Genomic DNA, 21,771 nt, shown 5'->3' with positions numbered 1-21,771 from the left:
AATCACTCCTGCTCACTCATGCTGTCGTTATTGTGAGAGATGCACAGCAGCGACCTGTTCAGGATGCCGCACTGTGCCAGAGTCATATCCAGGTCAGTGAAGGTCCTGCGTGGCACATCCATGGTCTCTATGAAAACCTCCCCGTACCTGCCTCCGTACCTGACCTCTGCACTGCTCCTCACCGTGTGCAGAGTGTCCGTGGGCTCAAAGTGCTGCTGAAACCTGCTGCCACACGGCGCTCTTACAGCAAGCAGCAAACTGCCGCAGCCGCCGGTCTCTTTGATGGCTTGTGGAGCTGCGTCGGGCTGCTTTGGCCGCACTCGGAGGTCCCCTTCGGACCTGCAGGTCTGGGTCACGTCAGACAGACTGAGCCTGGACATGTTTTTATCCAGGCTTGTCTCGGGACTCAGCTCTGAGCGCCTCCTCTCTATGGATGGCAGGACCTTGTACTTGTTGAGGGACTGTGGCGGAGCAGCAGGAGCGTGTTGCAGCATGTGAAGGACCTGGTCCTGGCTCAGCTGGCTGGTCGGCCACATCGCAGGCTGAGACCGGGAGCGGAGGTTCCTGTCCGGCCTGCTGCTGCCGGGAGACTTCGGCAGCCCCTGGATGTCGTCTGCTTCACCTGCGTACACGGAGCTGTTCACAGCGGGTCTGCTTCGCCCTTTGGAGGACTTTGGTCTTGTTAGATGCATCGATAAGCTGCTGTTCAGAAAAGTCTGTCAGTGAAGGTTCCCAGATGTTCCTCGGCTTCGATCCTTCGCAAAAAGAGTGAAGAAAGTCATCGCTAAGTTGGCATTAGCCTTGAAGACAGTTTGAGAGGCTACCTGAACGTAAACATGTACACTGATGTAGCTAAATGACAAGTTAAAACGTTAAAGTACCGTTTGTGTTCATTACTTTCCTCCCAGTTTCCACTTGGAGCTGAAGGTTCCTTCTCTTGAGCGTCAGCGAGGTTGCCATGGCACTCTGGTTGCCATGACGACCTGCGGTTGGAGGCAGGGCGCCCCATGGTGACGGAGTTGGGTAACTGCAGCTAAATTCACCAGGTTGAATATTGTTCAGGTGTGTGGAAGCCTATAGCAGACTTTGTTTGAATTAAAATTTTAAATTTGAAAATGAAAAGTGAACTCCCTAAATTAACCAATAAACAAAAAAAAGGCTCAAAAAAATCAATTTTTATTTTAATAAGTAGCTGATGAAAAATTTTTCATGACAACATTTTTTTGAGACGCACCAGTATCGTGGGGGGCTGCACGGTGGATTGGTGGTTAACACTGTCGCCTCGCAGCTGCAAGATCTCCAAGTGTAGCCCTGTGATGGACTGGTGACCTGTCCAGGGTGTCCCCTGTCTTCATCCTGAATCAGCTGGGATAGACTCCAGCCCCCCATGACCCTAGTGAGGATTAAGCAGTGTATAGATAATGGATGGACTGGTATAGTGATAGCTAAATGTTGGTAACTATATTGTGACAAGGTGCATCTTTGCATCTGATTAAAGCTGTAATTTAGACTAACACCAAGGTACACAGTGGCATTTGTGTCAAAGACATTTACCTCCCACACAACCTGCCACTGGCAACGCCCTATCACACTTAAACTTGTTCTACGACACTTATCCAGATTGTTTTCTCCTGACTAGATCCTTGCTTGTGTTGTATCTGCTCTCAGATATACTTTGCTTTGGATAAAAGCATCTGCAAAATGATGTTGTACAATTACAGAATTGTAGACAGTTGGATGACCTTTCTTTGCCAAAAGCACTGTCTCACATTTTAGTCATTACTTATAATAAGTTTATTCATTCTTAAAATTTACTGTAAAATAACTTGGAAATTGTGCAACTATCAGGTTAAAATCTTAACACTTGGCTTTATGAGACCTTTTGTGGGATTTGTGGGAATCCAAAGATGGTAACATTTTCAATAGGTTTGCAGGGTTTCCAAACATTAGGAGTAAATTACAACAACTCATCTCCTCATCTAAATTACACAACACGACAAAATGCTTAAATCAACCAAATAAAAAATTCTAACAAATATTTCAGATGATCATCAACCCAGTTTTTTATTAAGTTTCCATGTTTATGACATATCTGAATTACCAGTAATATATATTATATATAATATAAAGTACAGCACGTTCTTGTAGAACATCACTTCCTTTAGTGTTACCCATGATCAGTGCATTTAAGGATTTTAATTAATAAATGCCCTAAAACCTGTACATCAGCAAAAAACATAGCATATTTGGTCATGTATACATACATAGATCATATACAGTAGAGTCCACAACTAAGATTTTTTTTTGTTCCCTAAAAACAAATATTCACTAATAGAACAACAAAACAACAGAAAGTTCACTGTGTGTGGTTTGGTGACTTTGTGCTTTTGCATAAATTTAAAGATTCATAACAATACTAATGTTAGTTTGTTTTCTACTTCCACCATAAATATTGGCACAGTTTTGTACTTTTTTTGGTCAATGATTAAGGCCGCCATTGAGGTGGCAGTTTGTTGGTTGTCTTTCAGCTGCATTTTTACTGTAAAACCATCATAATTTGTAAAATATGTGCTAATATGTCCCAATGGTAATATGGTCTACACCTGTGTAACAGGTGCATAAACATGTCAATGTTTTAAAATACTACTGTATGAGAAATCTGTCAGTAATGACCTAAGGGACTTATGACCACATTACAATATTACAAGCATTTCTTCTGATACATAAAGACAACGACTGATGTCAGAGAGATACCAAATAACCAATTTGTTAATTTCTCAATTTACTGTTTGGTCTATAAAGCTTCAAAAAACACTGTGAAAAATGTCCAACATCTCGACAACGGTCTTGATTTTTCAGACAAAAACCTCCAAATATTAAATTGTTTCTTCTGTACAACCAAGAAAAATCAACAAATTCTTCAATCTGAGAACCAATTATTTTGTGTTTTCTACTTTATCAATAAATTCATTGTGGCTTTCCCTAGTTTTAAACACTGTACTTCCAAATCAAAAATATCAACTTGTTTTTCTTGTCCGTTTGCTTAATAAAGTATGAAAACCACAGCTTTTAGCAGTGAGCAAATACTTCTAAGGCCAACTGTAGTTCCCTTCATTTACTTAAACTAAAATCAAATTAACTTACAACAAAATACTAAATTTAAAAGATTGTTCAAAGGCGGATTATATCAGGACAAAGACAAACATGCTACATTGTATATGAAAAAAACTGGTTTGCAGTAGCTTGAGTTTAGTGTTTAGTGAAATTACACTTGGCTGTAACACAACTCGTGAATCACCAAACCGGAGTAGCAGCTGCCTCAAACAGCCCTTCAGCAGCATGAAGTATGAGGTGACAGTTGTAGCACTTCTTCCTCTTCACGGTAAGTCCAGCAGGTTACGTTGAGCGTAAAGATCCTCTGTGATCTGGTACACCTCAGAGATAAGAGGCAGGGCCTCACCCAGCATGGCCACGACCTGCTCTGGTGGACCAACATTCATCACTTCTAAGAAAGCAGGGCGCCCAGGGAGCACGCAGAAAGCCATACCTGCAGCCTTACGGACCACCCATGGGTGGTGTTGGGCAAGGGACTCATTGTAGCTCTCTGCACACATGGCAGATGTCTTGCTGTCCTCGGAGCCGGTGCGAAGACGCTCCAGGAAGAGCTCCAGCCACCTGAGTGCACGGTGGAGCCTGAGCAGAGTGCGGCAGCCGGACTCTGGATGGCTGCCTCTCTTGGTTAGGTCCACGAGTTCATTCTCTAGCTCGTATTTTACCATCGACTGCACTGTGACATACTGAGATGCGTTCTCCCCGTTCAGGTAGTTCACCAGGATGTGGACCTTGTTGGCAGCGTCCTTTGAAATGAAGCCAAAGACGCTTCCCAGGCTGTTCAGAAACCTGTTACAGACAAACAAACACTCAGATAACAGCTCTACAACCTTTTGTCTACTGTTAAAGCTCAGTGTAGCATGTATAGTAAAGTCATGCTTTGAATGTCTACAAATTACGATCAGTTTGGGTCACACAAGGAATTCCAAGAATCTACCCAGTTTGAGTGTGTTCTCCTTTTATACTACTTAATACTTCTACTCCACAGTACAGAAATGAGAGATCATTCAAGTTTTACTCCACAACATATATTTGATGAAAACATCCAAATAAAAAAAGAAAAACAGAATCCAACACATTCAAGGAGCTGTTTATTAGTCTGTTTCTTTTTGTTCAGTATTTGATTCTTCTAAATATTTGCTTAATTTAAACAATGATTATTTAGTATTTTCCTTTATTTGAGATTTCTTTAGTCTGCATTCCTAATCTATTTTTTTATTTATTCTATTCTGGTTTATTTTGTATAAGCAGACAGCAGGAGCCATGCTCTCTTTGTTCTTAAGTTTGCTTGCTTGCAGTGAATGAATCAACTAAAAAATATTTTTTTAAAAAGCAAAATAACAGTATGAACTCTTCACATCCCCATGATGAGTGTAGAGTGACAGTGACTGTAGAGTTCTGGACAAGCAGTCGTAGTTTCCAGCATTTCACCATATGACCCTTCATATGAAGAAGCCTCTTAAAAATCTGATTGCTTTTTATTGAAGCTTCTAAGACTGTTTGATTATCTAATATTTCACAAAAAGAGGGGTTTGACTAAGCACTAAGCTAGTTATATATTCCTTAACAGACCTAAAACTAGCTCCACCTTAACCACATAAAACAGTAAAATGCTGATTGTTTACATATTGATGCATCAGTATTACCAGTCCAATGTCAAATAAGGAAAACTTTTTTTTTTTTCATTTTTAGGTGCATTCTGTGTAGAACCTCTCTTTATTATTATTATTATTAATATATATATATATATATATATATATATATATATATTAACTTTAATATGCTTTTAGTTTAGGACTTCTACTGGTATTGACGGATGTATACACTCATGTATCAGTACGTTCACTTCCTGAATACTCCTTTTATCACTATGTTGGACCAATATCAGCAAAATATTTCACCCTATATCACTTACTTCACAAGTCCACGCCAGCCAGCGACGTAGTGTTCAAGGTAGACCTCTTTATTTTCCGACAGACACAACTTAAAAGGGTCGAGCACCTCAGATAAGGAGAATTTCTGGTCGTCTGAAGCCTCAGAACCAGCCATGATTTTCTACAAGGAAGTGCTGTCCACAAGAACGAATAGGCAACAAATGAATGAGGAAATGTATTTAACAGCTACCAACAAACTGTAGGTCGTAAAACGCGTAAATACCGAGGAAAACAAACAAACAGTGAACGCGGTACCTGCAGGGAAAGTTAAAAGTTGAAGGAAAACTAAGCATTTCTCTTCTTCGACTATGAAACAGCAGCTCTCGTTACCCCTGATCTGCCTCTACTGCGCAGACTCGAGCCTCATCCGCCTCTACTGCGCAGACGCGAGCCGCAAAAACATGACGCTGGAGATTTTACTTTCAAAATAAAAGTGCTAGAAATTCAGCACTTGCGGAACATAGAATTAAAGCTGTGTTCAACTTGTTTAACCGGTTCTAAAACATTTAGAAAACTGTACTAATTCTGGAGAAAATGTGCTTGATTCGACTATAATTTCTTTAATTCTTTTAATCATGTTTATTTGTACTCAGGATACAGTGATGCTGCTTCATTCAGGATTGAATTAGTCTTATTGGCCAAAGATGTGTGCATATAGAATGTGGTTTTTTTTTCTGCTCCAAACGCTTATCCAAAACCAACAACAAAAAAACCTTGTGAATTTAAACAATGCAAAAGGTTAAGGAAAGAAACAAATAAGTAACACACTAATTCTTTTTTAAGCAAAAATTTCAAATACTGGATTGCTTGAAGACATCGTTTTGTGCTGTGGAAAATTGCAATTAAAGTTTTTCGCAATGTTATGACAGTTGGTGGAATGATAAATTAATTCATTAATTGGGAAAACAATCATCAGAATAGTTTGAAAAAAATAACAATAAAAATAATAAAAAATAATTCACAGCTCCATTTTTCCAGCAATTCAACTGCATTTTGAAGCAGTGGTAAAAAAATATTCACATTTCTAATACTGCACATGGTAAAAGTAAGGCTCGCTTTCTATTATTCTGTTATCTGTAATAATATATAATGTATGATTTAATGTTGCAGATGCAATATTTGTGTTAATATTTAAATAATTGATATAGAAAGGTTGACAAAGATGTGCAGAAATGAAAAGCCCTCAAAATGTAGTGGAGTAGTAAAGTAATTGGAAATACTCAGGTAAAGTGCAATAGCCACACAATTGTATCTCGGTACAATACTAAAGTATATTTACTGAGTTACATTTCATTTATGATCTCTGAAGAGGTCGTCCTACCAAAGGAGCTTTAGTTTGAAAATACGAGTTGGAAGTTATGCGTTTAGCGGTTAGCTTGACCGCTAACAAAAGTCGGTGCATGAAAACACCCGCATGTGTACAAGTTACAGACAACAAACTTTTCTTTCCAGTTCAGTGGTTATTTATCGGAGGCAGCCGGGCCGTATTGGTTGCCTTGCTGTTATTTATCCGTCTCCAAAAGTAGGCTGCTCCGATGAGAAAACATGCCTGAAATTAATGTAACACCGCTGGGTGAGTAGAGCTGCTAGTTAGCATCCGCTAAGCTAGTTCCGTCAACATTACATTTAGCAGACAACTTTAACGCTAGTTTAAGTGTCCGACTGCCTCTTTTTGAAAGGCAGTAAAGTGTATTTTTTGTCGCTCTGGTGTAAAACAGTTTCTGAGTTTCGCTGTATAGCTCCTGTTAGTTAGCTGGAGCTACTGAATCAGTGTGTTTGAAAGCTTGTGTGTTCCCTGTCCAAGGTGCTGGACAGGATGTCGGCCGTAGCTGCATCTTGGTCTCTATCGGAGGCAAAAACATCATGCTGGACTGTGGGATGCACATGGGATACAACGATGATGTGAGTCAAGAAGAGTATTTATCACAGATAAAACAGCAGCTGTGGAGGATAACAGTATGACTTGGGTTCAACATTGGTTTGGTTCAGTTCAAATTCATCTCTAAACAAATCAAAACATAAGGCTTTTAAATAAAGTAGATACTTTAATCATGCTTCACACGATTAACTGACACATATTACAGGTAAATACTAAAAAGAGTGTATGAAGACCTGAAGCTATTGCAAAGTTAGGTGATTAATCAATTGTTCAATCCACAGAAAATTTCAGAAACTGTTTTGATAGTTATGTAACCAGTTTTAAAGCAAACACAAATAAATATCTAAATATTCTGTCACTGCAGTTAAATATTAAGTATTTGCTGCTTTTTGCTATTGTTAATTAAATAACTTTAGGTTTTGGATGATTGGATGTCGTGTTTATAGACTTACTTGAGAATAGTTTGCAGATTAAACAAAGGTGTAAATGTTCATATTTGGAAATCAGCATCAAATTTTAGTCAAATTTCTTTTCTCCACACTTAGACGTTGTCTCTAGTGAGTCTGATTATGAAAGGGAGTTTTCTTTTAAATGCAATGCACTTTAAGCCTGTTTATAAAAACTTCATTTCATAGTGTGGGTCTTATTGTTGTGTCCTTTGAAGAAGATGCTCCACAGTTTGATCTTGGTTAAATAATAGTCTGTGTTGTCATTCTAGAGACGTTTCCCAGACTTTTCTTACATCACCCAGAACGGACGTCTGACAGACTTTTTGGACTGTGTCATCATCAGGTTCGCTGTCTGAATGTCATCTGTACATTGCACCCTTTCTATCTTAACAATACCAACATTCTGTATTTTTACATGACGACACCTGTTCTGTTCTCAGCCATTTCCATTTGGACCACTGTGGTGCTCTGCCCTACATGAGTGAGATGGTGGGCTATGATGGACCCATCTACATGACCCATCCCACCAAGGCCATCTGTCCCATTCTGCTGGAAGATTTCCGGAAAATCACAGTTGACAAAAAGGGAGAAACCAACTTCTTCACCTCGCAGATGATCAAGGACTGCATGAAGAAAGTGGTTCCTTTGAACCTCCACCAAACTGTCCAGGTGCACCGCTGTCATCACTTCTGACACGCTCAGAGAAAACATTGAATCTAATCTCATATTTTCTGCACCAGCTGCTCGTCTCATTTGCAGCCAAATCAAGCTGTTTCTGTTGTGCTGCTGGCAGGTTGATGATGAGCTGGAGATCAAGGCCTACTATGCAGGCCATGTACTGGGAGCTGCCATGGTGCACATCAAAGTGGGATCGGAGTCTGTGGTCTATACTGTGAGTGTAAACAAGTCTGTACTGTGTCGCAGTTGCCGAATTTAACAACTGCAATCTCAAAATAAAATATTTTTCATTTTAGGGAGACTATAACATGACACCAGACAGGCATTTAGGGTAAGTAGCCTTAAGTGTGTTTTACAGTAGTCTACTGGATTTTATATCTACAGTAACAGTCAAAAGTTTTCTTTATTTATTTTTTTACCATTTTGAAAAGTGTAAAACAAAACTGAAGACATCAAAATTATTAAACCTCTGAACCCCAAAACCCATTGGGAGGTTTCAAAGGCTTGTTATATTTTTAAACTAACAAGTATTACACCATTTTTTAGAGCCAGAACCATAAAAACACAAAGAGTCATCAGATTTTTACCTTCCCGACAGTCCTTGAACTCACCAAGTGTGACTTTTTCTTTTGTTGGAGAAAATAAACCAGCTTAAAGTCATACTATCAAACAGAAATCACTGTATTCTACATGTCTCATTTAAAAAATTGGCAAAAATGAAACAAATATTTGCCTTAACCAGGTCTTATAAAACAAAAAAATTCAGTGATTCTTGGCTCAACCCAGAAGCCATAAATGATACAGTTGTGACCAACAGCTGCATGAGAAAAACTACAGGACTATTTGGTTGAATAACAGTCTGTGTTTACAGAGAGGAGATAAATACTGAAAAAATGAATAAAATTCAACTTCATCTGCTTTGAGCTTAGTAAAAGCATCATTGGTTTTTCAGCAGGACATTGAGCCAAAACTCACCTCGAGGCTCTGGCAGGGCTTTTTTTTTTTTTTTTAAACAAAAAACAGAGTGATGCAGTGCTGCATCAGATGATCCACAATCATCCACCTAAACGCAGCTAAGAGGGTTTGAGATGAGTTAAACTGGAGGGTTAAGGAAAAGCAGCCGAGAAATGCCTCTGGAAAAGCTCCAAAATGATGACCTCATGAAGCTGCTTCACAGAATGCACAAACGTTGTCAGAGAAAACTTTTGGTCTGCACTATTTTTTCCTTACTAGATGCTTCCTAGTCCATTAGTATTGAAGTCTTCAGTTTTCTTCAACACTTCAGCAAACAAAAGTAATGAAAAAGGTCCTTGAATAAATATGTGTGTCCAATAGTTTCACTGATGCTGATCAGACTGCACGATCTCTTCATCTGTGTGATGTGTATTTGTAGAGCTGCATGGATCGATAAGTGTCGTCCAGACATCCTCATCTCAGAGTCTACGTACGCCACCACCATCCGTGACTCAAAGAGATGCAGAGAGAGGGACTTCTTGAAGAAAGTGCATGAAAGCATAGAAAGAGGGGGAAAGGTAAAAATGATCGGTAGTTAAATATTGCGTTTAGAGGTGGAAGTTTTGGTTTAGATATTTTCTAATCTATTATTTTGTTTTCTTGTACACCTTCCAGGTTCTAATTCCAGTTTTTGCCCTTGGACGAGCACAAGAGCTCTGCATCCTTTTGGAAACATTTTGGTAAAGTTCACTCTTAAAAGGCACCTCAGAAGCAAGAACACATAAGCTTTCCATCAATGCATCCATCATAGGCTTTTTTTTGATGCAAGGAAGTCTCTAGAACTAAGACAGCAAAGACAGTAATGTGTGGGGATAATCACAGTCTGCTCCCTGACTGATTGATATCAGATGAAGTCAATTTTTCTGGCTTATAATTGTTGGCATTCCAATTAAATTTAAAAAAAAAGTGCTGTCAGTGAGAAGTAATTGTACATGATTGCAATACAAAAAGGTCACAGATTTGTCTGGGCACCTCGCTAGAATTGCTGTGTTCATTTTATTGAGCTTGATAGAGTAATAGTGGTGTATTAACTTTATCACTGGCTCCCTGGACAGGCCCTCTAATTACCTCTTCTCGCAACACAGGGAGAGAATGAACCTGAAGGCCCCAATCTACTTCTCCACCGGCCTGACGGAGAAAGCTAATCACTACTACAAGCTTTTCATAACGTGGACCAACCAGAAGATTCGAAAAACCTTTGTACAGAGAAACATGTTTGAATTTAAGCACATCAAGGCTTTTGATCGCTCATATGCTGATAATCCTGGACCTATGGTAAGTCTGTTCATTTACTCTGAGGTTTAAATTGATTATTGTAATACGCTTATCGGAAAATTCAAACGGCAGTGCAGTGCAGCGACGTTTCTGCTTTCAGGTGGTGTTTGCTACACCGGGTATGCTGCATGCTGGTCAGTCTTTGCAGATATTCAAGAAATGGGCGGGCAATGAGAAGAACATGGTGAGTCTTGTAAGCAAACACATAGCAATTATTTGATGAATAACTTTTAAAACTTTTAAAAAAGACAAGAACTTTTTATTTCTAGGTAATCATGCCTGGGTATTGTGTACAAGGAACAATCGGTCATAAGATCCTAAATGGGCAGAGGAAGCTGGAGATGGAGGGAAGAGCAACGGTAAGATTGTTTATATACTTTCTTCTTACAAAGAGAATTATGTCTCTCAGCTGAGCAGATAAAAATCACATTGTGGTCATGTCATTCTCTCATCTTGTCATCCTCCTTCCTGTCACTTGTATTGGCTGATGCTAAGATGGTAGAAAAAATAACATGTTCACATGCTTATTGACCTTTTTGCAGGGAGTTAAATGAGTAGCTCAATACCACTCTTACAGCAATCTGTTAAATATGAATCTACAGCAGGAGAGCAGTTATCTTAGCAACAGGTGGGAAAACTGCTAACCTGTCTTCGTGTAAATGTCATCCTACCAGCATCACTAAAGAACACAGTTATATGTAGGGATTATTTCTTTGGTGCACTGAAATAGTGTAGAAAAGCTCTGAAATGTTTGCTTGACTAGCTGCTTCCTGTTGTGTCTGTTCTGTATGCTGAGCAAAGCTAACCATCTCCAGGCTGTAGTTTCATACATAAACACCCTGAAGGAAGGACGTACTAAACTGCGGTGCTACTGTATGTCTTATAGCATCTTGGCATCAGCTGATAGAAGTTTCAGAAAAGAGGAAAGAGGAAATGATGTCAGCAAGAAGGCAGATTATTTTGAACCATTTCTTGTGAAAGAACATGACCTTATGATCAGTGTGGAAAACAACATCAGCAGAGTCACTGCTTCTGAATCTTTTGTGATTCTTTGTTGTGGAAAAAACAGTTTGACTTTCCTGAAGATAACAAGAAACCCTTTGTTACTTGTCGGTTAATTCTAATCTATTGCAAAAGGAAGAGTTATTTTCAGTATCTTTATTTAAAATAGAAATACAACACCTTATTTATAGTGTGACGGTAAACACAAAACTGTTTCCATTGGCTCTTTTCAAATGATGCAAACGAAGTGTAACCTATGGAAGTCTAATAATGTCAGAAACTAAGTGTATGTTTCATACGTTGAGAAAGGAGCTTTGTCAAACTGTAACCTCATTCCTTATAAAGGCCTAAATTCTTTATTCTGGACCATACCTATATCTATAACACACACACACACACACATACACACACACACACACACACATGTGTTTGGCTAAAAGCAGTGGCCAACCTTACCATGAAAATAAATATTTAGTTTCTCTGAAAATATGTAAACATATCATTATTTGTGAATAGATCCCATGCCTAATAAACGTGATTGCCTATACGAGCTTACGACCGAGTTTGTTTTCACACCTTGCAGCTGGATGTGAAGCTGCAGGTGGAGTACATGTCCTTCAGCGCGCATGCAGACGCAAAGGGAATCATGCAGCTCATTCGCATGGCAGAGCCGCGCAACATGCTGCTGGTACACGGGGAGGCGGCAAAAATGGAGTTCCTCAAGGGCAAGATCGAACAGGAGTTCAGTGAGTGCAGCTGCAGTCGCACTTTATGAGGATGCACACATCAGTCATGTTTAAAATAAGTAGGGACAGATGGAGTTTCCAGCCTTGTTAATGTTTCTGTTTTTAAATGGCAGGCATAGACTGTTACATGCCAGCTAATGGAGAAACAGCAACTGTGACAACAAACCCCAGCGTGCCCGTGGATATCTCACTCAACCTGCTCAAGAGGGAGATGGCCCTTGGAGGTATCTTCTGTTCTGTGGCAGTGCTGGTTTACATTCAGTGTGCCTACAAAGTTTCGCTTTAGATTTCTAACGGTTTGACCTGACATTTTAAGCTCCTCTGCTTTGAAGGAAGCAGTTGTTCAGTGTGCTTTACACGGCTCATGCCACCTCCGTACAGTATCGTGACCCACATTAGTTTTCAGAATGACAAATGCCATCTACGACAGGATAAAAGAAAAAAAAATTATGTTTGTGAGAACGGACTTTTGTACAGTTTCTAAGCTTTTTCAAGTTGTGTTCGAGGAATATACCTCGTATTTTCCTCCGTGGGCAGTAGCAGTGTTATGAGGTGTGATTGCAGGCAGGGCTTTGTATGCTCACTTTTCTTGTGGGGATGATCTGAATTTCTTTGTGTAAAGAATTTTACCTATAACACAATTTTTATGCTAAATTATAAATAATATTAGATGATAAAGAAATAAGTCTTACATCACAGTATCACGGCTACTTGAGCTAGCTGTAATGTTGGTTGTACTGTTAGAAGCATGAAGCTAATGTATATTTGACAAGCACAAGGCTTCTCACATATATTACATCAAATTAAAAAAGCTAGTTTTCATCCGTTTTAATCAGGGCATAAGTGATTATCTGTTAAAAGAAAAGTCATATGCAGCAATGAGTTATTATGAATCAAAACACTGCACCAAAACAAACATGATAAAACATAGATGTTATAATCAGAATGAACTGTGTGCCTCTAATTTAAAATCAGAAGGTGTACTGCCTGTAATCTAAACGTAATTGAACACAAACAGTTCTTCAGTTTATTAATCCTCCAGCATAGTCAGTGTTTCTTAGCTCTTAATTGACACGTGTTTGAATGTTGACATGTCATAATGGAGGACAACTCCCATTTAGTTGTTGAATTATTAATGATGATAGGTTGCCTTACTTTTCTCAGAAGGACTGTTGTGTTTCAGTGCATTGAGATGTGTCCCACATACCTTCTCTCTAGCAAGACTTTATATTGCCTTTCACTATTTCGTCCAGTTTTAAACATTAGAATGTGTATATGTGCATATAACACTGTTATTATGTTGAAGGGCCCCTGCCTGATCCTAAAAGACCACGCACCATGCATGGAACACTGATCATGAAAGAAAATGTAAGTTCACCACCACACAGTGTCCAGTTTGTTAGAAAAGCCAGGCTAAAACTAGCATAGCAGTAAATGGTAATGAACATTATTCAGTTTGATTGTTTTGATTTATACTCGATTATATTTTGTCCACCACATTTATGTCAATGTGGGCATCACTAATTTTTATTATAGTCTTAGCTAAGTGCACCTAATAAACCAACTGACTGTATCTGTGGCCCTGTCATTTGCGATCTGCAGTTTCTTACTTATCTAACATAATTTATCATATTATTATCATTATTTTCCCACCGGGTGATTTTCTGAGCACAGAGTCTGAAGCTGGTGTCGTCGGAGCAGGCCCTGAAGGAGCTGGGCCTCAACGAACATCAGTTACGCTTCACCTGCCGCGTGCAGCTCCAGGACCCGCACAGCGACCCCGACACACTCCACAGGATCTACACGCACCTCAAGAGGTGAGAGAAACAGCGACTGCCTCCGTCTCATAATTCATCTGAATTATTTTGCAATTCATCTACACCCTTTGCTTTTCTCTACCTTCCTTCTACAGTCACATCACTCTTTTTCAGCCTTGTGTTCTGCCTCTTCTTACATCTAGTCTCTTGTAGTTTATCTCAGTATCATTATTTGGTTTGTTACCCTTTACGAGGGATGTCCCGATCCAATCTTAAACACCCAATCTCAGAGGCTAACTAAGGCATTTTTATACTGGAGAAAGGGAAAAAAAACAAAACTGCAAACTGTGTACATGTTAACAGACTTATCATTATCACTTCCAAATTATCAGAGCACAGGCAGATGTAACAGTAATTACACTTGTATACTCTATTAAATTAATGTGTTACTAAAATGTACTCTTCTGGCTGTAAGACAGTTTAAGTGCTTCTACTACAAGCCTGCAGTGTTAATCGATCTGTGAGCAAGTAAAACATTAATGTAGAACACAAAATCTACATCAGGAAGAGGCGACACAGACGTAAACCTGAGGTTAGACTTTCACAGATTGAACCTGAGATTTCGTCTTTTGACAGAAGAAAGACAATCAGAGTCAGACTAGCCAGACTGAACCTCCAAGCAGCAACCTCCTACTACTACACTTAAATTTCAAGGTTTGTCAAGGATTTGAATCATGCTGTACAGTAGGGGATTATCTATTTTAAATATGGTGCTTAACACTCAAATATTCCAGCACAGCAGTTCTACCTGAAACTATTTTGAAGGAACACCAAAGCCACATCCTTCGCTTAGCCCCACTCACGACAGCTATGACTTGTTTAAATAAATACAAACAAGCCAAGTGTTTTTCTCCTTACAGCAGACTGATGGTGTGGTGCAGCCAGACCATTATGTTCTACAGAATGGGCTTGTTTTCAGGGCCAATACCTATTATTGGTGATCAAAACAGACTGATAATAATTTTTTTTTATATTTGTGTTTACATCATGTGCAAATACATCAGATGGATTTTTTATAACTTTACTTATAGTGTGTATTACTATAGAAAAATTGTATTTGTTTGAAATTCAGTTGACACAGATACTTAAAATTAAGTGACTTGGACCTGATCGGGGCCATAAACCTTTATTGGGACATCACTGCCCTTTACTGTTGGATGATTGTGAAGTAATAGATGCTTAACTTGTGCATTAGCTTTCTGTAAAATGTTTAATCTGCTACTTTTTGCAGTATATAAGGTTGTATTTCATTTAACCTGTTCCTTTGCATTTCAGCGTGTTAAAGGGCTACACCATCCAGCACCTCCCTGATGGCACAGTCATGGTGGAGTCTATCGTCATCAAAGTCTCCTCCTCCGCCGAAGATTCTAACGCCAAGGTCCTGCTGCTTTCCTGGAGTTATCAGGTAAAACGCTGTCATCCTCTTTGCAGCGGAAATTAATTTTTCAGAAAACTAGGGCAAAAACATGTGTGAGGGTACTATATACCTACAATACAGGAAGTAAAATGTGGGTCAATTAAAATGAAACAATACGTTTTTTTTTTAAAGACTGTGTCCTCATGTTGACTGTTTATCTTTTTTTCATGTGTGAAATGTGTGTAAAAATTGCTTCTCCTTTTTTTTTACTATATGTAGCTATTTGTATATGACAATAAGTCGTCTTTGCTCTAAAGCTGAATTGAGGGCACATCCTGTTTACTTACATTTTATTGGTCAAATGTGATCTGGGGTGACAGCAGCTCTGCGTAACGCATCAAACAGCACTTAGCCAACTAGTAGATAGCGAGCAGACTAAAATCAAGCCCAGACATGAAACATTGCTGACGGAGAGAACCACGGTACATACGTGGTATTTGTCATATGTGCAAGATTGTATACATATCTATAATGCATCTCAGAGTTTTCCTACTATAATGTGTGAGGACGAATGTGAGGAATTGTTTTACCTAGTTGTTGGTTATTAGTTGTAGTCAAACTGGCAGCTTCTGCTGGGATTAGATCGCAATGAAATGCATGTCTGAAAGGAGTTTCGTTGCAGAAAGTGTCCGTCTGGATTTCATTGCTCAAGCAGAAAGGAAAGAATACTTTATAAGTGTGTGTGTGTGTGTGTGTGTATGGTTACCAGCTTGTTACTCCTCTGCAGCTCTTCATTGTGCAACCTGTGCAATAGCAGAGAAAGTTCAGTTCAACAACTTCCCAGTAGGCCCAGGCATCATCTGCAGACTTTCACTTCATCTTCATGGACAGGGTTACACTGGGAATTTACCTTGCTTTGCTTAAGCTACGTAAAAGAATCTTCAAGAATTGAATCTGTGCCACATTCATGCATGCAGCAAAATTTGCAGAGGAGTTTTGACACATTCAGGTCATTCCTTTCACTGAAGAACGAGACGAGTTGTAATCATAGATAGTTTCTGATCTTCTTAATGTGGTTGAATTGGGATCTTTTTATTTCAAATATTATAACTGTACAATTAAATACAAGAGAAGGCCTTTTTCTTGAACACAGCGAGCACATAGGTAGTTGATAAAGGTTAAAGATAATAACAGTTTCCTGTCCTAGATCATAATCTGTTTTGGGCAGTAGTAAACATTGTGGGTGAAACCTGCTGTGACCACACTGCTGAGGGGATGGCTGTTAAGTAGCGTGTGCATGCCCACACAGTCCTGAACGGTTCAGCCATGAGGTGCAAGCACGTGGGTGGACAGTTTGAGAATAGGGGCTTTGAAAGTGAGAATAAGATGAAAGTAGAAGGTGGGGAAACCAGCCTGCTGAACTCAGTCACTGCGCAATGGAGGGAGGGAGGTTCTGTGGCTTCATGTGTTCTGTATACGGAACAAAGAGCAAGAAAGGCATGAAAAAGATGTTATATTTTACCATCTTTAAAAAGCGTGTTACAGATGTGATAGACACGAACCTAAAGCCAAGATCTCACGTATACTTTAAATCTGATTATCAGTGAAACTATGCTCTATAACAGGAGTTTTCAAAGTGTGGGAGAGTGAGCCCCCCCTCAGAGAACAAATGAATAGCTGCGCCCTCGACATACACACAATTTCAACATCTTCATGTGTTTCTTTTTATTTTTTTTTTTACACATCTTAAACACATTTTAAATATATTTGTGTGCTTTTAAGGAACTGTTTTGCAGCTCTTTTGTATGGCTGAAAAAACAACTTTCATCAAATGCTGAGATCCTTATTTTGGCAGGAAAAACATCTATAAATGCAACATTATGGTATTAATGTTGATTTCAAACACCAAAAGAGATTCTGTACTGCATTTACTGAAGGTCATGTGCAGGACAAAAGCATTAAAGAAGGGAAAATGTAGCGTCTGCACACTGAATTACAGCCAGACAAAATTATGGGACTGAAAAGAGGTGAATTTTCTTTTTGTGTGTCTCTATTGTGACACAGATAAGTGTCGGCCATCAAAATTTTTGCTTTTCACATGACTTAAAAAAAACCAAATCTATTTTTTATTACAAATCATGAAAATCTGTAGATGTTTGATATTCACAGTCACACTGAAAGACTTACCTGAAAAGTAATTAAATAAAACATTTTTTTTTATCGTCAAAAATCCATGATTCAAGGATTTAAAGCTGTATTTGTCACACACACAAAAGAATGTTGTGAAGGTTGTGCTTGAAAAATACTGTGCAAAGTACAGGGAGGATATGGATTAAAATGAAATATAAAGGATGAAATGATAATATCCATCTATTTGTAGAACACTTTTTAAAATGTGCCTCACAAGGCAAAATAAAACAGATATGTCATAAAACCATCCGAACTGAAAAGACAGATAAGTGTTAGAAAAGGTAATAAATGTATTATTGAAAGAAATACGAGACAGTTCAAAGGAAATCAGATGAAATCAGGAAACGCTTTCCAACAAACCATTTTAAGTAGAGACCTAAAAGAAATCACTGATTTAACCGACCTGACTTCCTCAAGCAGATCGCTCCAGAGTCTCGGCTGCAAACACTCTGTCCTCTTTAGTTTTCAACCTTTCTGGTTCAGGCAGATGAAAGGGCTGTGACAGTAATCCAAGCATGATCAAATAAAAGCTTGTAAAATAGTCTCTGTTTAAAAATTTAAATGCAGCAAGAAACAAAAACAAACAAACAAACTTGACACGATCTAAAAGCAAACCAGCTGGTGTTATGTGCTGCAATGTGATAACAAGAATCTTTGTTTTGTTTGTGTTTGAACTGATGCATTTTTTGACATAAAAAAGATGGTAATTGAGAGAATTTGGCATACCAGACTCAAAGGGTCCAACTAGCAGGGAAAGCTGTGAGTCATCAGCAAAAAAAGAAGAAAAACCATGTTTATGTCATTCCATCTCATCCAGTTTTTGTGAACTATTTCTGCTGGACCATCTCTGATTTGCCTGAACTTTTAGAGCATAAAAGAAGAATATTTCTGAAAATATTTGTGAAGTTTTATCAAATACTTTCCAGGGTTGTTTTTTTTAATTGCCCTTTGACTGATTTTCTGCCCATTTTCTCACACATTGAAATTTGAGACTATGTTTGAACGACAGTATCTCTGCATCTGTTAGTATTTTTATAGTAAGTAATAAGCAAGCAAATCACAGAGATGGTTGAGCAGAAGACCTCTGATGATTTGAGGTGGAGAAGCACGTTCATGGTGATGGCATCAAACTGATTCAGACTTTATGTGGTTGAGGGACATCGGAGTATGTAGTTATTTTTTGTCACAAAAAGGGAAATTGGTGCTTGGTTTTATTTTCACAAATGTGAATATTTTTTGCATTTCTTTCCTATGTGTTAATACAGACTGAACATCTTTGAGCTTTAGACAGTTTTAATGAGCTTGGTTCATATTTATTTGACACCAAATCAGAAGATTTTTCAGGTTTAAAAAAAACGAAAATCCCAAATTTACTGTAATTCATAAGACTCACAAGTGGATCTGCGCACATGGGACCATAGGAAGCATTCCAAGAGGGGTATTTTTTTCAATTAATATTTGCATTTTTGCCTCTTAACCCCTTTTTTTTAAATCACTTGTGTGATGTGTGGCGAACTGTAGAGTCTTAAGTATTAAGGTTAAGGGGTCATAAAGTTAAAAGGTTGAAACTCCTCTTACTTTAAGACTGTTCATGTTAACTTGTGTGAAAGTAAAAATATGTTGTATACTTTGTCATTTCCTACAATGCTTCTGTTTTCTCGTCAGGACGAAGACCTGGGGAGCTTCCTCTCCACTCTGCTGAAAAAGGGCCTTCCATCTGGACTCTGCTGAAATGTCTTTTGCTCAACAATTAGGACTTTTGTAGTCATTCTTTCTAGAGGCTACAAACTTTCCCTGTGCATAAAATGTCTGATCTTCAACACGGAGGCTGAACCTGCTCCCCTTTACTGTTGTAATGTACATACATGTGTTGTATTTCCTCACATGTACACAGGCTCCTGACTCTTTTCATCGACTCATTTATAGAAAAACATACTCAGATTCTGATTTATGCCTTTATTTTGTGTATAAAGCCATTTTGAATAAACACGTACAGACCCAGTGATGATGAAGCACGCTCAGAGCAATATTTACAGCTACATTTACAGTTTGTGTGTGTTGTCCCCCCTCTCAGTCCACTGTGATGATATAGACACCCCTGTTCCTGGTCACCCTTCCCCACAGCCAGGTCATCTTTAATCGCTTCCACTTGCAGTGGCTGGTGGTGATGTAGTACAGCACGGGGTCCAGACACGTGTTGAGGACGACGAGGGCCATGGTGGCCCGCCGCGCTTCGTGGATGATGTTGGCAACAGAGCAGCTCTGGATGATCTCCATCCGTCGAAGGAGGTGCAGCAGGTACACCACGTGGTTGGGCAGGAAGCAGAGCAGCGTGATGGCCAGGATGGTGTAAATGACCCTCACTGCTTTTTGGGCTGTTTTAGTCCTTATCATGGCAATGCGCCTGGCGGCCAGTGGGTAGCACACCAGGATGATCAAAGAGGGCACCAGGGACCCGAAGACCAGCACCAACACACTGTATGGCCTCAGACGCGTGTCCCACTCTTTTTTGGCGAAGTTCTCGAAGCAGCTGTGGCCCACAGATTCGCCCGCGTTGCTCTCCAGAGGTCCCATGATGATAAAGACCAGAATGGCCACTCCGGCGGCACACCAAAGCACCACACTCGCAACCAGAGACCACCAGTGGCTCCGCAGCCTCAGATAAGTGTGCGGGTGCACCGTGGCCATGTAGCGATCCACACAGATGCAAGTCATGAAGCAGATGCTCATGTAGATGTTGGCAAAGAAGAGAATCCCTGTGATCCTGCAGGCAATGTCCCCGAACACCCAGTTGTTCCTGTTGAGGTGGTAGTGGATCCGAAACGGTAGAGTGCAGAGGATGAGGATGTCCGCCAGGGCCAGGTTGCTGATGTAGACGCTGAAGGCCGTGCGGGGAGCGACCCTGAAGGTGAAGACGAAGAGGGCAGCCAGATTTCCTGGAAGACCTATGACTAAAGCAGGGATGTAGAAGGCCGGGAAAAGATAATACTGGTAATCTGCTGGTGGGACGCTGCAGTTGCCATCTGTTCCGTTATTCATGGCAGACCGGGTGTTTCTTGTCACGTCAAAAAAAGCGTAGGTTGATTATGAAACACGCTGCAGCATTGCAGGCCGTCCTCTGTAACTGAAGCGACACAAACATGTTTCCATTCAGAGTTGTTCCACTTTTACTTAGACACAACCTTTTACTTGACTCCAGTGTGTGATTCTGTTTGTTCTGCTTTTAACCCTCCAGAAAACTCATTATATTATTCCATATAGCATACGGTTATTAACAAGAAAGGTGATTTAATACATTTTTACGGTACTTGTTTAAGGAACCACCTTAAAAGACTAAAGCGACACATGAATACAACCAACACAGTTACACCTAAGTAATAACAATGTTCTGAAGTTGTTGAATATTTGATCTCGTTGATTTTTACACAGATTTAAATTCTGAGTTCCACAACATTGGCAGGTTTCCACCACGTTCTCATGAGTTAAACATTGTCCTAAGCAACCAATTTCTTTTCCAATACAAAGTGATGAAATGAGAGGAAGTTTTGGGAGGGAAAAGTCACTTACCAAGTGGTTTACAGACCGCTTCGTTTGACCTACAAATGCAGAAAGCTCCACAGCAGGCTGACAACGTGCGATGAAATGCAGGTTTTGTTTGTGCTGCTCTCCTCAAACCGAGCTGACTTTATAGCGTGCGGCTCTTTGCTAAGGCGTCCTCATTTCCTGTTTCACTGTGCAGGTGTAAATTTAAGACGGGCAGGAAACCATAGAATGACTGTATTTTATGCAAGCGTACTTTTAGTATCTACCCACAGCAGCACCTCAAGATCTGTCTGTTTATTTTTTAAGTATAACATTAGTACTACACATTCTTAAAACTTACAGTTAATATTCCCATTTTCACTTAACTGAAACACAAAAACAAGAGCAGTTAAGAGAGAAAGAAAAACAATAGAATTATAAGGCCAAGTACAACCCACATGGAAACTGATGTGCTTCTTCTTTTTGTGTTTTATAGATGCCCTACAGCACTTGAGACAACATTTTCCTGCTGCTGTGTCCTGTACATCTGTATTCTTTCAAATGCAGCAGCTTCTCCTGAACTATGTCCAGTCTTAATATCTTATTAATTTAATTTAATTTAATTTAATTTAATAGTGAAACATTGAAAAGGCCCTACAGTCTCCTTACATATAGCATTATACAATGAATGTAAATGGAATAAACGCCCACATAGTCATCTTTCAGACGCATGTATTTTTGTGTGGTTTGAGGGCTGGCTGAGTGTTTAGTTATTTATATAATCACACAAAAGGTGC

General features: G+C 39.3%; 4 protein-coding genes across 5 annotated transcripts; 1 reads left to right on the top strand and 3 right to left on the bottom strand.

The window, feature by feature from the left end:
* Window positions 1–2: 2 nt before the first annotated feature.
* ubxn10 (UBX domain protein 10) lies at window positions 3–695 on the bottom strand. Its single transcript, XM_008293803.1, has one exon. It carries the CDS (start codon window positions 690–692, stop codon window positions 3–5), a length of 690 nt encoding a protein of 229 aa, XP_008292025.1. The 5' UTR covers window positions 693–695.
* Window positions 696–2,038: 1,343 nt separating this feature from the next.
* Window positions 2,039–5,391, bottom strand: cptp (ceramide-1-phosphate transfer protein). Of its 2 annotated transcripts, XM_008293076.1 has the most exons (3): window positions 5,301–5,391; window positions 5,027–5,179; window positions 2,039–3,900 (listed from the first exon to the last, which is right to left on the bottom strand). In XM_008293076.1, the coding sequence occupies exons 2-3, from the start codon at window positions 5,158–5,160 to the stop codon at window positions 3,378–3,380; spliced, it is 657 nt and encodes a 218-aa protein (XP_008291298.1). In that variant the 5' UTR covers window positions 5,161–5,179; window positions 5,301–5,391; the 3' UTR covers window positions 2,039–3,377. The 2 variants fall into 2 exon arrangements, with proteins under 2 accessions (XP_008291298.1, XP_008291291.1); XM_008293069.1 differs by having other exon boundaries at window positions 5,027–5,383.
* A 1,033-nt stretch (window positions 5,392–6,424) lies between these two features.
* On the top strand, window positions 6,425–19,464 carry ints11 (integrator complex subunit 11). Its single transcript, XM_008293049.1, has 17 exons — window positions 6,425–6,618; window positions 6,850–6,947; window positions 7,643–7,716; window positions 7,814–8,042; window positions 8,167–8,265; window positions 8,348–8,382; window positions 9,445–9,583; window positions 9,681–9,745; window positions 10,151–10,340; window positions 10,441–10,524; window positions 10,610–10,699; window positions 11,926–12,088; window positions 12,202–12,312; window positions 13,395–13,456; window positions 13,763–13,905; window positions 15,181–15,310; window positions 19,118–19,464. Exons 1-17 carry the CDS (start codon window positions 6,591–6,593, stop codon window positions 19,181–19,183), a joined length of 1,806 nt encoding a protein of 601 aa, XP_008291271.1. The 5' UTR covers window positions 6,425–6,590; the 3' UTR covers window positions 19,184–19,464.
* LOC103365584 (lysophosphatidic acid receptor 6) lies at window positions 19,394–21,124 on the bottom strand. The gene is made up of 2 exons (XM_008293057.1): window positions 21,020–21,124; window positions 19,394–20,576 (listed from the first exon to the last, which is right to left on the bottom strand). The coding sequence occupies exon 2, from the start codon at window positions 20,489–20,491 to the stop codon at window positions 19,523–19,525; it is 969 nt and encodes a 322-aa protein (XP_008291279.1). The 5' UTR covers window positions 20,492–20,576; window positions 21,020–21,124; the 3' UTR covers window positions 19,394–19,522.
* Between the last annotated feature and the right edge of the window lie 647 nt (window positions 21,125–21,771).

Source organism: Stegastes partitus, unplaced genomic scaffold (genome assembly GCF_000690725.1).
Source record: "Stegastes partitus isolate 25-593 unplaced genomic scaffold, Stegastes_partitus-1.0.2 Scaffold20, whole genome shotgun sequence".
NCBI classification, from domain to species: Eukaryota; Metazoa; Chordata; class Actinopteri; family Pomacentridae; genus Stegastes; species Stegastes partitus.
This window is presented reverse-complemented; position numbering and strand designations above follow the sequence as displayed.

What these genes read in the sequence shown, in the direction of transcription:
- ubxn10 (XM_008293803.1), bottom strand. Translation starts at nt 692, where the DNA reads ATGCATCTAACAAGACCAAAGTCCTCCAAAGGGCGAAGCAGACCCGCT.
- cptp (XM_008293076.1), bottom strand. Translation starts at nt 5,160, where the DNA reads ATGGCTGGTTCTGAGGCTTCAGACGACCAGAAATTCTCCTTATCTGAG. An exon ending in GGCTGGCGTGGACTTGTGAA is followed by an intron (nt 3,901 to 5,026) that starts GTAAGTGATATA and finishes TGTCTGTAACAG; the next exon opens with GTTTCTGAACAGCCTGGGAA.
- ints11 (XM_008293049.1), top strand. Translation starts at nt 6,591, where the DNA reads ATGCCTGAAATTAATGTAACACCGCTGG. An exon ending in AATTAATGTAACACCGCTGG is followed by an intron (nt 6,619 to 6,849) that starts GTGAGTAGAGCT and finishes TCCCTGTCCAAG; the next exon opens with GTGCTGGACAGGATGTCGGC. An exon ending in ATCCTTTTGGAAACATTTTG is followed by an intron (nt 9,746 to 10,150) that starts GTAAAGTTCACT and finishes CTCGCAACACAG; the next exon opens with GGAGAGAATGAACCTGAAGG.
- LOC103365584 (XM_008293057.1), bottom strand. Translation starts at nt 20,491, where the DNA reads ATGAATAACGGAACAGATGGCAACTGCAGCGTCCCACCAGCAGATTAC.